This window comes from Rhinatrema bivittatum, chromosome 8, assembly GCF_901001135.1.
Source record: "Rhinatrema bivittatum chromosome 8, aRhiBiv1.1, whole genome shotgun sequence".
Taxonomy (NCBI): Eukaryota; Metazoa; Chordata; class Amphibia; order Gymnophiona; family Rhinatrematidae; genus Rhinatrema; species Rhinatrema bivittatum.
This window is the reverse complement of record NC_042622.1, coordinates 185,336,710-185,352,305: the sequence shown is the minus strand read 5'-3', so window position 1 is coordinate 185,352,305 and position 15,596 is coordinate 185,336,710. Positions and strand designations below refer to the sequence as shown.

Genomic DNA, 15,596 nt, shown 5'->3' with positions numbered 1-15,596 from the left:
TCCCGCTCTCGGGCTGTCAGCTGCCACTAATAAAAATGGCGCCAATGGCCTTTGCCCTTACTATGTGACAGGGTATCCGTGCCATTGGCCGGCCCCTGTCACATGGAGGGAGCACTGGATGGCCTGCGCCATTTTTAAAGATGGCGCCGGCCATCCACTGAAAACGTGGACGCACGTTTTCAAACCCGCTGACAGCCGCTGCTCCTGTCCGAAAAGAGGTGCTAGGGACGCGCTAGTGTCCCTACCGCCTTTTTTTACCGCTGGCCCTCATTTAAATAAATTACATTACTGTATCGTGCACACAGGAGAGTGTCCTGTGCGCGCGCTGGGAGAGCGGGCACTCGCCCGCTCTCCCGTGATTTTTACTGAATCAGCCCGTTAGGAGGCAAATAATTTGTTTGTTTCGTCCTTTAGGAGTCAACAGCAAAAGAAGAGCCAACGCCCTTTCCTAATAACATTCAGGAGGACACCACAACATGTCATGAGAGTAATATAATAGCTCAAGTCCTGCCAAGATTCACAAAGACAGATAAATAAGGTATTGCACTGTACTAGCTGTACTTTCTTAAACGTCAGGGGGGTTACCAGATATCATTGTCAGAACACAAATTGCTGATTTCTGTCAGAGAGCCTCTTATAGATGCACATGGCATCTCCTTAGGAGACTGAGGGTGAAGAGTGGTATTTGCATCTGTATTTTTGGATATTTTTTATTCTCCTCATAGAGGACCATTTTCAGAAACTGCTGAGTGTCTAATATAAGCAGCTAGATTTTGTCTGGCTGAACTTCCATAAACTTAGCCAGACAAAATCTAGCTTCCTAAATTGGGCACCCTGTAATGCAGGGGTGGGCAATTGCAATCCTCAAGAGCCACCAACCAGTCGGGTTTTAGGATATTCTTAATGAATATGCATGAGGCATATTTGCATACAATCAAGGCAGTGTATATGAAAATCTCTCTTACGCATATTCATTAGGAACCTGACTGGTTGGTGGCCCTCAAAGACTGGAATTGCCCACCCCTGCCTTAGTATCTAAAAAAAAATTTATGTATCTTTCCTACCCTCATCTCAGATGTGGTGAAACTTTACTAGGTGGTGACATTTTGCTAAGTTCAGCAGTGCTGGCAGGCAAAGACAGAAGGTCTTCCAAAATCATTTATTTAACAAATGTATAATATGTGAAGTGCTCAATGAAATTATGACAAACAATTCCCAAAAGGAAAAAAGCACTGATGTTGAATGTTTACATTAAAACTAATACTTTTATTTTTTAAATACAAATGTTAAAACAAATGAGCAGTATCTGGTATAATCATATCTAATATTTTACTTAGGTAATACAACATTGTATATTGTACATTATAATTCTCTGGCATCATCAGATACATAAGAAACCACAATATATTAGATCAATATACATAGTCAATGCCTGAGCATTTCATTTGGTTATACAATAAGATCAAAGTAGCTAAGCTTTTTTGCTATTTATATACAAAAACTTCCTAAGCTTGAGGTGATGTGCTACTGCTTCTCTTCACCACATACAAATAAACAAATGTGTGGTTTTTGTAGACACATACTTACACAAAAATACATAAAATACTATACCAGTGATATACATATTCACTTCTATACTTGCATTCACACCAGATAAACAGGATTTATAGACAACAGTGTATAGTTTCCTGGGTCTGATAAAAAAAAAGCCCAAACAAGGCCTTTATTTTGCTGGTGAAGGCTTCCTCAGGGGGACCCATGGCACAGAAAACACCGAAATGTCTAAAATCTGAATGAGACAAAAGAAAAAATGGAAAAAATGTGTAAACAACCTAAATTTCATACTAGTAGCACTATACAGACCAATTAGTAAAAGGCTGCTCCCGACACATATCATCGGTAAAACTCAAAATATGTGGAAAACGGGGTTGTGTATCACAGAAACGATGATGCAAAAAAGAAAAGATAAATAAAAAATAATTATTTAATGCTTAAAATCATTACCTAACTTACAAATGTTGAAGACTGATGACCGTGAGCTGGCTGAGACTGCGCCGTGATAAATAAAATATGTTGGATCTACCAGTGTAAAAAACATACCAATTTGAAAAGGTATTTATAGTTTAAAAATGTATTATGCTCAAGAAGAAGAAACTAAATGGACTGCAACCCACAACTGAATGCCTGAGAATGCTGGTTAGAGGGACCGAGTGCCAACCACTTATGCAGTCACCTCACATGATCTTGAACAGAGTAAAGCTTCAGCATGGCCAGAAATATCAAAAGAGTAGGAGACTGCTCTGAAACATCACAAAATAGCCCCCCAAAAGCATTTTGAATAGATATGTGATTGGTGAATAGCAGTAGGCCCTGGTTCATGTAAACTTATTTGCACTGAGGCCCCAGCAGGCAGGAGTCAGCACCCAGACCGGCCCGGCTTGTAAAAAGTTGCTGAAAGAACGAAAGTAAAGTGTGACTACATTTGTAGAAAAAACAATCAAATGAATGAGTGAATTAAACAATAAAAATACCTGGATAAAAAAAATGAATGTTTATTTGGTGTTCAGACCAGGGTGAAATGAATGTTACTGGCGGGAACCTTTTCAGTTGATGTGGCATCAGCAAGCCCTCTCAATACAAAGAACTGCGGACTGCTAGACACACAAATTGAGTGCTACAAACTGTTCAAAAAAGAAAATGAAGTCACAGAGAAATTAAACTGACTTAAACACATTGAGATTTTCTATTGTAAGATATAATTAAAATATATACATAAAACAATGTGATGCTTACCACAAACTCTACCACCTTCCTGCTATCTAACTGCTTGCAGGAACTAAAATAAGGCAAACCCATGCTGAGACTCAACCAAGTTATATATGTCAACCAGAACTGCATGTGAAGGAGCATGCCCAATCAAAAGAGGGGGTTGTGATACCAACCAATGGGAGCCCAATGTTGTTCAGAAGAAGGGAAAAAAGGGGCAAAATTTTTTGCCTCAATTTATACTACCCTTGTTGAATGAAAAATAAAGAAAAAATAAAAGCAATAAGTTGAAGCAGGCCACGCACAACTGGCATGTGAGTCTGGAAGGTCTTTACTCAAATTTCTTATGTCAAGTGAACATCTCCCATTTGATCAATTTGAATTTAAACTGTTTGTGGCCATGGTGTGCCATGTGTAGATATATCTTTGTTCACAGCATAAATGTTGTAAGGGAATATTACCTCCTCTAGGATTGCTGAGGTGTTGGATAACAAAGAATTTCAGTTGATCAAGGGTGTGATCTAAGTCCACCCAATCCATAACAAGAGGTGCCTCTAATTTGTGTGTACAGAGAAGAGACGATATGTTAGAGGACTACAAAATCATGAAAGGACTTGAACAGGTTAATGTAAATTGGGTACTTACTTTCTAGATAATAGAAGGACTAGGGGGCACCCCATGATGTTAGCAAGTAGCTCATTTGCAACAATTTGAAGAAAATTATTTTTCACTCAACGCATAGTTAAGCTCTGGAATTCAGTGCCAGAGGATGTGGTTACAGCAGTTAGTGTGACTGGGTTTAAAAAAGGTTTGGATAAGTTCCTAGAGGAAAAATCCATAAACTGCTATTAATTAGTAAGCAATAGTAGCTTGAGATCTATTTAATGTTTGGGTACTTGCCAGGTAATTGGGACTTGGATTGGCCACTTTTGGAAACAGGATGCTGGGCTTGATGGACCCTTGGTCTGATCCAGTATGGCATATCTTATGATACAACTTAGTTGAATAATGTATGTGCAGATGGAGAGTTTGGTATGACCTATGTACCGTGTTTCCCCGAAAATAAGACATCCTCCGAAAATAAGACCTAGTAGAGGTTTTGCCAAATTGCTAAATATAAGACCTCCCCCGAAAGTAAGACCTAGCACATATTACATGTAAACGATCGAATTAGCTACGGTATTCCCTCCCATACAGTAACACGCGCCCCTGCCATTTTGCCGCGCGTTTAACCTGCTAACTTACCGCCTACCCTTACCCCTGCTTTAGAGGCAGAGGTAAGGGTAGGTGGCAAACTTTCCCCCAGCCCCCGCTCACCTGCCTTGGCCGCATCCATGGGTGCTGGTCTCTGGGGCAGCCCCAGTCCTTTCCCCTCCTCCCGAAGCAACGAAAGCGGAAAAAAAGCGAAAAAGCAAAAAAAAAAAAAAAAAAAAGCGAAAAAAAAAAGTTGCAAGGGAGAGAGGATGGGCAATACTACGCTCGGGATTGCCAGTCCTCTCCCCTCCTCCGAAGCAAGGCGCGAAAAGCAGCCTTGCTCCGGGAGGAGGGGAGAGGACTGGCAGTGTAAAGCAACGAAGTGACTTACTTTTTTCACAGCCCTCCTCCGGAGACGGACATCGGACACGGATCGCGGCTCCCCTGCCTCCCGGAGGCGAAGATGGATGCATCGCACGGACGAAAGCGGCCCCTGTACGTGCGATTGGGCCGCTCAATGCGTGACGTCACGAAATTTGGCGTCACGGCATGTGACGTCACACATTGAGCGGCCCAATCGCACGTACAGGGGCCGCTTTCGCCCGTGCAGGCATCCATCTTCGCCTCCGGGAGGCAGGGGAGCCGCGATCCATGTCCGTCTCCGGAGGAGGGCTGTGAAAAAAGTAAGTCACTTTGTTGCTTTACACTGCCAGTCCTCTCCCCTCCTCCCGGAGCAAGGCTGCTTTTCGCGCCTTGCTTCGGAAGGAGGGGAGAGGACTGGCAATCCCGAGCGTACCGTAGGATTGCCTGTCCTCTCTCCCCTCTCTCTCCTGCAACTTTTATTTTTTTCACTTTTTCGCTTTTTTTTTTTTCCCCGCTTTCTTTGCTTGCTTCGGGAGGAGAGGAGAGAGGACTGGCAATCCCAAGCATAGGAAAACCATCCTCTTCCTGGTACCTGTCATTTCAAATGACATTTGAAATGACAGATACCAGTACCAGCGTGTCCGTGAAGCGTTAGGCCAGCGCACTGGATACTGTATAGTATCCAGTATATCCAGCGCACAGGATACTGTATAGGCGCTCTATCCAGTAAAATGGGTTGTGCGGGCCTAACACTTCACGGACGCTTCTTACCGTAGACGCAGCTTGCATTTTTTTAAATTACTGTATAAAGAGCGCCACTCTTCTTTTTCTGTCAATCTGTGATTCTGTGAGCACGCAAGCCCAAAAGGGAAGAGAATGCAAGCTTTGTTTTGTTTTGTTCAGCAACTGCCCTATATATTGGTGATATAATTGGACATCTAGATTAATAAAATCTCATACAAATTGCTATAAGAAGGAAGGAATCAAATTAATCAGATTAGTCTGAGTTTCCTTTCTTCTGCATTCTCTCAAAGATCAACAAATGAATGGAGAAGAATGGATGGAAATGGACAATGTGCTCAACGCCCCGTTCTCTCAGGATTCAGTAACATCAGTGGTCATTTTCTAGGTTTGAGTTAGCAGCAGCCTCCACCTTTCAGTTTTTCCCAATGGAGAAAAGGAAGCAAGTTAAAAATGATCCCAGCAGGCAGAAGTAGTTGAATACAGGCACCGAGGCAGGGAGAGCAGGCCCTCGAGGAGCGAGTTCATTTTTTTGTTCAACAATATACCGGTATGTGAATTCTTCTTCATGGAAAAATAAGACATCCCCTGAAAATAAGGCCTAGTGCATCTTTGGTAGCAAAAATTAATATAAGACACTGTCTTATTTTCGGGGCAACAAGGCATAATTTTTCACAAGGGCACAAAATGGCATACACGACCTGAGATGTACTGCGGTCAAAGTGACCTCTAAGAACATGGGAAAATGACAAGGAGGCATGGTGAAAAATGTAAATCAAATGTCCATTGGTACAAAGCATGCAAACTGGACCAGTTCTTCAGTGTTAGAACCAATGTGGGGGTAAGGGCTGACTAATAGGTCACATAAATTGTGACCCCTGTGCGAGCAAAGATCGGTTTCTTCTGAAAGACAGTGATAATATGTGCCAATGCTTCAAAATGATGTCCTAAACTGCATGTGACCTGTATGTGGTAGTGAGTCTCTGGCAAAAGGTCATGATTGGCATATAGGCTCTGCTTATAGGCACGCTTGATAGTTTTCAGAGAGTAACCCTTCTCCAAGAACTTTTTATACATATTAAGATTTTGTGCTTTGTATTCTGAGAATGCCTCACACAGATGCCTCAGCCTGAGATGCTGTCCCACTGGGATATTAGTGCACAAATTGCGAGGGTGAGAACTTTCGAAATGCAGTGGATTATTCTGATCAGTGGGTTTCGTGAAAATAGTAGTAGTTAGTAGGGATGTGAATCGTTTTTTGACGATTTAAAATATCGTCCGATATATTTTAAATCGTCAAAAATCGTTAGAGCCGCAATACAATAACAATTCCCCCGATTTATCGTCAAAAAATCGTAAATCGGGGGAAGGGGGAGGGGAAGGGGGAGGGCGGGAAAACCGGCACACTAAACAACCCTAAAACCCACCCCGACCCTTTAAAATAAATCCCCCACCCTCCCGAACCCCCCCAAAATGCCTTAAATTACCTGGGGTCCAGAGGAAGGGTCCCGGTGTGATCTTTTACTCTCGGATCTCCGGTGCTTGTAGAAATGGCGCCGGCGCTATCTTTGGTTTTTCCGTACGGAAATGGCGCCGGCGCCATTTTGCGCAAAATGGCGCCGGCCGTAGACAACACGATTCGACTGCAGGAGGTCGTTCCGGACCCCCGCTGGACTTTTGGCAAGTCTTGGGGGGGTCAGGAGGCCCCCCCAAGCTGGCCAAAAGTCCCTGGGGGTCCAGCGGGGGTCCGGGAGCGATCTCCTGCCGCGAATCGTTTTTCCGTATGGCCGGCGCCATTTTCCGTACGGAAAAACGATTCGCATGCAGGAAGTCGTTCCCGGACCCCCGCTGGACTTTTGGCAAGTCTTGTGGGGGTCAGGAGGCCCCCCCCAAGCTGGCCAAAAGTTCCTGGGGGTCCAGCGGGGGTCCGGGAGCGATCTCCTACGCTCCTGACCTCGGAGGACAAAAAACAAAATGGCGCCGGCGCTACCTTTGACCTGTCATATGACAAGGCAAAGGTAGCGCCGGCGCCATTTCTACAAGCACCGGAGATCCGAGAGTAAAAGATCACACCGGGACCCTTCCTCTGGACCCCAGGTAATTTAAGGCATTTTGGGGGGGTTCGGGAGGGTGGGGGATTTATTTTAAAGGGTCGGGGTGGGTTTTAGAGTTGTTTTAGTGAGCCGGTTTTCCCGCCCTCCCCCCCACTGGACCCTAGGTAATTTAAGGCATTGGGGGGGGGGTTCGGGAGGGTGGGGGATTTATTTTAAAGGGTCGGGGTGGGTTTTAGGGATGTTTTAGTGTGCCGGTTTTCGATTTACACGATTTTCACAATATTTAAAAAACCCAAACGGCGACGATCCGATTCCCTCCCCCTCCCAGCCGAAATCGATCGTTAAGACGATCGATCACACGATTCACATCTCTAGTAGTTAGTCTGCCTTGATGTTTAATCACTGTGAGGTCCAAAAAAGAAATAGTATGTTAATGTGTTATGATGGTAAATTGTGGGTTGGGATCATGTGTGATGATCCATACGGAAAATGAATGTCATGACACCCCAGCCCCTTTCCAAATGAAAATGTCATCAATAAAATTAATTCAGCACAACAGAAGAGGAGATATCGCAAACATCTACAATTGGAAATCCAAAGCAGCAAAGGAAGTTTGCCAATCAAGAGAGTCCACAACAGTGTTCTTTCCAAATTAGTGAAGGCAAGGTTTATTTCACAGTTTTAGACAGGCACTAAAGTCTTCATCATTTTGCTGACTTTTGTGTTAATGGCTTTTGTCTTGTTTTTCTCCTAGGTGCAGCTCCATGAATTCACACCACTCAATTGTCTCAGTTATACTTTTTTTCGGGGGGGGGGGGGGCACTTATCAGGATTTTTCATTCATGACAATCTGTGTTTTCATTGGTCTCAGTCTTGAGGATAGGGAGAGCTTGCCACTGGCTGCAGCATGTTGTGGGATGTTTTGTATGAAATCACCCACAGGCATATGATGTCATAGAACGTAAGATCCAATCAGATCTAGTGACAGCTTTGTGGAGACGTGCAACCAGTTGTGCTGCTATGTAAAGTGCGTCACAGATTTGGTGCAAAGAAAAACCGAATTCTAGTCTGAATATTTACATGTGCTAATGGGGAGGGCAATTATCAAAGCAATGTCCACAGGTGAAAAGCATTTTACTTATATAAATCAGCTGTCTGAAAACTGCCCACCCTCAAGGCATGTTATTCCACAACACGTGTACTTACAGCTGCACCCAGACACGGTGTTGTTCCTTATGGTGTATTTTGTTCAGGGGAGGAAAAGAATGTGTGTAGATGGCATTTTAAATTTTCATGCATACAGCAAAAAAACCCAAAATGAGCCACAGAAAAAGCAGATGGCAGTGTTCTTTGTAACCGCACCAAGTTTCGAAAGTAAATTATGCGTGCACCATAGGTAAAATGCACGTTCGGACTTCACATCGATGCAAGCAGTTTGGACGCTACCCCCTAAGTGTACCAGATTATTTTTTTAAATGGCTCCATGACACACTTACTGGCAACTCAGATTTTATTTCTTCTGTTTCCTTATGATCCACTTAATTATTTACAAGAATCTGTTTTATTTTTGTAAATACAATTGCTTTGTGACAAAATGTACAGAGAAAGGCGACAAAAATAAAGGGCGGTGTTTCCCAACCCTTTTCTGGAGGCACACCCAGCCAGTCGGGTTTTCAGGACTTGTACAACGAACATGCACAAAGATTTGCATACATTCAGTCTCCGATGTATGTATATCATGCATATTCATTATTGATAACCTGAAAACCAGGCTGGCTAGGTGTGCTTCCAGGAGAGGATTGGGAAAGACTGATAAGGAGGACGGCAAAGCTCCCTTAGGAAGAAAAGCTAAACCAGGGTGACCAATTCCAGGCCTCAAGAGTCACAAATAAGTTTTACTGTTATGGGTGGTTTAGAAATTTATGAAATAAATAAGTAGGCCTGGTTTTCAGGATGGAGAAGTACATGCAAATCTCTCATGCATATTCATTATGGATATTGTATATCGCTTTGTTTTACATTTGTAATTATTTGTGATTAATCAAGAATTAATAAACAAACATAATAAACATAAACCAGGTCTGTTTCTGGCCTTGAGGACAAGATTTGGCCACACCTGGGCTAAGTTGATTAGGGCTCTTTAGCTTGTAAAAGAGATGACAGAGGGGAGATGATGAAATTTAGTCTTATCTGTAACTTTATTTTCCTTGAGTTTTAGTAGACCAATCTGAATTCCTGGGATTTCCCCTCTTTCACCAGCAGGTGGAGCAGAGAACTTCCTTTTTTTTTTTCATCTTCTAACCGCTATCTATTCTGGGATAGCCGGAAATTCATCAGTAGCCTACTGCCCAAGCCAGAACAATCTACTTAAACACATTTAGGAGACAAAAAGGAAGCTGATTAGTAGGTCAGTGAAATCAATAAGCTAACTGATTTTATGGACTATCTGTCTCCCCGCTTCTTTTACTGAGATGTCTGAGGAGACAGCCTGTCTGTGTCTCTTATGAGCACATTTCCCTGAGCTCTTGTCTGCTCCCTGATTCTTCCCCTGCCCTTTTCCCCACTGGGTGGGATGTAAACTGGTTTACTAAGACTCAAGGAAAGGAAATTCACAGGTAAGATTTTTATCTTCCTTTTCATTCTACAGACCAGTCTGAATTCCTGGGATGTACCAGAGAAGTGTTAAGTTGGGAGGAGTATGGACTCTTATCTCTATCAGCACTTTTCTGCTAAACCTTGTATCCTCCCTTGCCTGTTGATTTAACTTATAATGCTTTATAAAGGAATGTAATGATGCCCAAGTCTTTATCCTGCAAAACTCTAGTGGAGATGTTGCCTTATTGTTGGAAAGCGCTAGGAGAGCAGTTCCGCTTACTAGGGGATTGTGTGTTCTTGGACCACGGCTCGACCCCAGAGGAACTCCGAAGAGGTGCCAAGGCAGGTGAGGCATGCCCGAGCATGGGCTGGACAGGAGCAAGGCTGAACCGAAGACAGATGACTGAAGATACTGACCCTCCTCCGGACCTGCACGCTTCAGAAGACCAGCAACGCAATGGTGGTTTTAATGAACAGTCCTCCGACCGTTCCAAGCCCTTTCGGACCTGCCGCTGGGTAATGGCAAGAAGCGGCAGGCCGGATGGAGACCAGGGCAGAGAAGACCGGAACATGGAGATTCAGACAAAGACTCAGGAACGAGGTACTTGGGTACACAGACTAAGACTCAGGAACAAGGTTCATGGTATTTAGAAGACTAAAGCAGGATTCGTATTCAGAAGACTCAAGCAACATACTGGGTTGAGACTACGATGCAGCACGCCCTACACAGTCCACCCACGGGACTGGTCGCGGGCCACGCTGGACTCGAAGAGCCTCTAGACAAGATGATGGAAGCTGATAGTGGAACATGACAAAGATACTGAAGAGGCCTGCACCGAGGCGCGCCCTACACAGCTGCCAGTGGCTGGTCGCGGACCATGCTGGAACGGCACAGGTACTGGCAGAGTCTTTGGCATGTACGGAGCAGGCACAAAGAACTCCGTAGACCAGGAACAAGGACAGAAGCAGAAGTCTCCCGGAGGCTTGTGCTGAAGAAGTGAGGAAGGCATTGCAACATGTGGCGCCCTACACAGCCCACCAGTGGGACTGGTTGCGGACCATGACATGGCATGCCAGGAAAGGTGGTTACGAGGAACCTGGGGGTTCAGGACATCGGGACTGGATCACAGACATCAGGAACTAGAGACGGACATCAGGACTGGATCATGGACTTCAGGACTGGATCACGGACTTCCTGACGAGACATGGAGCTCCAACAAAGAACAGGAAACACAGGATCTTGAAGAAGTGCTGGAACAGGGACGACTCCTGGAGCAAAGGACAGAAGGATCCCAGGAGTGTCTAACTCCTTGCGAAGGCAATGCTGGAATGAACACTAGATCGTTTTGTAGGGCTGAAGAGGACAACGCCCAGGGAGGAGCCAGCAGGGGGCCACACCTGGCTGCCCTTGAAGAGCAGGAGAGAGGCACGCGCCTGCGCCTATGGAAATCTAGAAGAAGAGAGCAGGATCTGCTGGTGGCATCCTCAGCCACAGAGAAGGCTAGAGGAGAAGCAAGGCAAGCTGAAGGAGCAGTACCATGCCGCAAAGACTGAAGCAGGAAGACTGAAGAGAGAATGCAGGGCTGCAGGCACCGGCAGGGACGGCTTCCCTGCCGGGCAAGGTCCTGGGCAGCAGCAGGCACCTGCAGGTACAGCTTCCCTGCCGGCTGAAGACCATGGCATAGCAAGGACGGCTCCCTGCCGTCCGAGGACCCCGGGAGTGGCAGCGGCGATCCCAGCCATGGAGCGAAGCTCCCAGCAGAGCACAGCCCTGCCGTGCAGGGCAGATGACATCAGTGGGGGAGCCCAGAGGCAGCAGCACTGCATGCTGCGAAGAACAGCGTCGGTGGCCCGACTGGCCGCAGGAGATAGGGGACCTATCTGCGCTCCTTGCAGGCAGGTTCACAACACTTATTTACTACCCAGATTGATGACTGGGTAAAGCGGGCCTTCAGGCCTACTGGCACCTGCATGCCTTGTCCAATGTAAGCTGCTGCTATTGCTTCCTTAATCCATCTTGCGATGGAAGCTTTGGAATCAGCATGCCCTTTTCTTGGGCCACCTACAACACAAACAGCCTATCTGATTCTCTGAAATCATTAGTGATTTCGAGGTATCTTATGAGGATTATCTTAATGTCCTTTTTGAATGCTGGGAGAGATATTTCCTGGTTCATATGAAGATCCGTTACCACTTTTGGGAGAAAGGAGGGGACCAGCCCTATCATGACTATGATACCTATGTGAAACACCAGGTATGGATTTCTGCATGAGAGTGCTTGCAACTCCAAGATCTTCTTGCAGAGCATATTGCTACCAAGAGGACTGTCTTCAGTGTCATGTCCTTCACTGATGCTTTTCGCAAAGGCTCAAATTGGGGACTCCCATGGGGCTTTAAGGCCTAAGTTCAAGTCTCAAGCCAGCACTCCCAGATGGACTAGGGGGCAGACATGTTTTACTGCCCTCAGGAAACATACCACATACAGGTGGAATCCCACCAAGGACTCCTCAAATAGGCCCCTAAAACAAGCTAGAGCCTCCATTTGCATCCTTAAGGAATTCAGCCGTAGACCTTTCTCCAGACCTTCCTGAAGGAATCTGAGGATCATCCCTATCTCTGAATTAGCAGGAATAAAGCTTTTTCTTTTATACCATAATTTGAATACTCTCCATACTCTTTTACATGCTAGGGAGGTCAAGCATCTTTTTCATTTAAGTAATGTACTAATGACTATCTCTGAATACCCCCTGGCTTTCAAATTTCTCCTCTCAACAGCCAGGCTGTAAGACAGTAGGGGCCCAGATCTTCCATGACCATTGAACCCATCATAGAAGGCCCTTGATTCCTTTTAGTCTGATCGGGTCTTCCTTCTGCAACCTCACAATCCAGTATCACTAAGATGACCCAGCCTCCGTGGTAGGAGATCCTCCTGAGGATCCTTCTTATTATTGGCCACAGTGGGAAGCCATACAGTTACTTGTTCATTGGCCACTTCTGGATCTACTTCCCCGCCTTGACATTTCTTTAGGCTGACATTAAATCCCAGCACGGGGTACCCCATGCTTGTACTATCTTTACTAATGCTTCCTCTGTGAGCTCCCACTCCCTGGTATCTAGTGTTTGAGGTAATCTGTCTTTTTATTGGCCTTTCATACTATATGTGCTGTTGACAAAGCCTCCAGGTAGGCATCTGCCCACCCCATTAAGGCTTACACCTCCATTCTAGTCGAGTACTTTGTGTGGCTCCACGCTTGTTTATGTATGCTACTGTCTGAGAATATCCTTACTGCATGCCCCTGCCAGCTAGGGTAAAACCTCCTGAGAGCTGAGTTTTAGTCGATTCATCAACCAGGATGCCTCTGTCTCCATCCATCTGTCTTGTGCTGTCTGCCATAATGCGCCCCCCACCCTATCTAGATGGCATCTGTTGTTACTGCCCTTCAGTCTAGTATCTCTAGCAACACTCCTGCTCTCATATTGGCATCCAACATCCACCAATATAGGCTTTTTCTGACTCTGACCAGAAGCCTCAGCTTCTTGTCGTAGTCCTGTCCCTGTGGGGCCCATCTTGCTAGTAGGGTTTTCTGAAGGGGGTGCATATGGCGCATATGAACCCTTGCCCACGGAACTAAGTCTATGGCTGCTGCCATTGACACTAACATCTGATAAGATCTGACTTTGGGTTTTCTCCGTCATAGCAGGCCCCTGTAACTTCAAGGTGCTCTCTTGGACCTATCCTTGTGTCGACTCAGGCTCCCAAATACACCAGAGACTGGGTGGGCTCCACCTGGCTCTTGTTCTTGTTCACTATCCAACCCAGTATCTCCAGCAGTTGTCTGTCTCTTGCCATTGACTGGCTGCTTTCTTGGCAAGATCTGGAATTGACTAGCCATTGTCCATGTACGGGGTGGCCCAATACTCCTTGTTTTGTCAAAAAGGCTGCCACCACCTTGCCATTACCTTGGTAAATAATGTGTGGTGTTATTTCCAGGCCAAAGGACAGTGTTTTGAACTGAAAATAATTGCCTAAGACTAAAATGTTAGATAATTCTGATGAGCATCGCTTATCGGGATGTGTAAACATGCTTCGCAAAGGTCTAGAGAGGTAAGAAACTCTCCTCTTCTTACTGACCTTAAGGTTTCCAACTTTAACCTGGGTATTATTCTTTAGTGTCTGTTTACTTTCTTCAGGCACCAGATGAAAAGTGCCTTCTTTCTTTGGCACCATGAAATATAGGGAATAATATTCTTCCCGCCTTTGATTTTCTAGTACCGGCACTATAGCTTCCAACAGATGCAACCTTTATAATGTTGCTGAATCGCTTCTTTTTTTGTTGTGATCCCCTGGGAAAACCAAAAATGAATCTGGGGCTCGCACGGCAAATTCCAGGGCATAACCCCTCTGTTTTCTCTCTGGGACCCATCTATCCTTGGTAATGTGGACCCACTCATCAAAGAACCTGGCTAGGCAACCACCTATGGGTGGAATTGAAGAGTGGGCTCCTGCACTAGCTTTTGCCACCTCTCTGATCCCCTTCTCCTCTGGGGGTTTTATCCCTAAAACCTTTTTGATTGCCCTGAAAGGGATACCTCCTTTGGGCTTTTCCTCCCTGAAAATAGGGACTTGGGACTCTATAATGTCTACATTTGCCACTATCCACCTAGGGCCTCTATATACACCTCTATTCTGGTCCTCTGGCAGCTTTTGGGCGTTAGACTCTACCAAATTCTTCATTAGTTTCTCTAACTCCTTTCTAAATAATAATAGTTATGGAAGATTGTGATAGGGCATTAGCTGCCAATGTCTCACTACAAATATCTCCTGGCCATAACCTCCATTGCTTCTTGCTTCGCTGAGGATCTCAACAAGTCATAAAACGTGTTTGCTAGAAAGGCTGTACCTGCCTCTACCTGAGCTGTCTCAGAAGAGCAATTTTCTGATAAGTTGGATGCTTCTTGCTATGCTTGGATCCATGTTATTAAGGCTTTGGCCATGTAACTGCCACAGATTGCTGCCTGAAGGGAAAGGCTTGCCACCTCAGAGGAAGGAATCTATTTTACAGTCCTGTAGGTCCTTAGTGGCTATACCTCTTTCTATAGGGGTCCTTTTGGAGACTTTAACCCTGTATCTGGAGTGTCCCATTCTACGTTTATCATATCTTTAACATCTTGATGAAGGGGGAATGCTTTGGCTGGCTTCTTTTTACCTATTAGCATGGGGTCTCTCGTTCTTTTTACAGGTTTCTCTTCTTCTCCAAGATCCAGGGATTGCACCACTTGCTGAATAAGGGGGCTCAGTACTTCTCTCCTAAACAGTCTTATTGCCTTATCTTTTCCTTCCTCTACGTCTCCTTCCTCCCTCTTTCAGTCCTCTTCTGACTCCAGAGGGCCACTATCTTCTGCTAGGGAGAGGTCTAGGGGGCTCTGACCTTGCATAGGACATTCCTTTTCCTCCATCCAGCTCTTCTTTGCACCTGCCCTTCCCCCAAGCCTCCTCAGGGGGTGGATTTGTTTTGCTTCACTACCCCTCATCTCATAGTATGCTTTATGCATCATCAGTATGAACTCAGAGAGCAGCTCGTTCCCACTTTCCTTATCTTCTATATTACTGAAAGACTGCTCCCTTCTGCTTGGGCCTGCCTCTTCTGTAGGCTCCCCTATTAGGCCTTCTACCACTTCCCTGACATGTTTAGCCCTTGTCTGGCTCTCTCTTTCTGTGCGGGCATTAGCTCCTCTCCCTGGAGCATTTCACATACAGCCGTTGCGTTTATGTGCTGCCCAACCTCCAGGGCCCATTTTCCTACCTTGGCAATCACCTTCAGCAGGTCTAACGCCTCATACTTGCTGCAAAAAGAGTCCCCTATGATGCTCTGTTGCGGTGGC

At 45.4% G+C, this 15,596-nt stretch overlaps 1 protein-coding gene across 3 annotated transcripts in view; it reads left to right on the top strand.

Annotated features, from left to right (window-relative positions):
* P2RX1 (purinergic receptor P2X 1) overlaps positions 1-9,123 on the top strand; it is a 99,924-nt gene extending 90,801 nt beyond the window's left edge. For 2 of the 3 annotated variants that reach the window (XM_029612059.1, XM_029612057.1), the window contains one exon: positions 415-1,795. In XM_029612059.1, the coding sequence (XP_029467919.1) occupies positions 415-537 (123 nt within the window). In that variant the 3' untranslated portion in view covers positions 538-1,795. Of the gene's footprint in view, positions 1-414; positions 1,796-7,872 lie in introns of those variants that run through there. The other variant, XM_029612058.1, reaches the window with a different exon arrangement.
* The last annotated feature ends 6,473 nt before the right edge of the window (positions 9,124-15,596 follow it).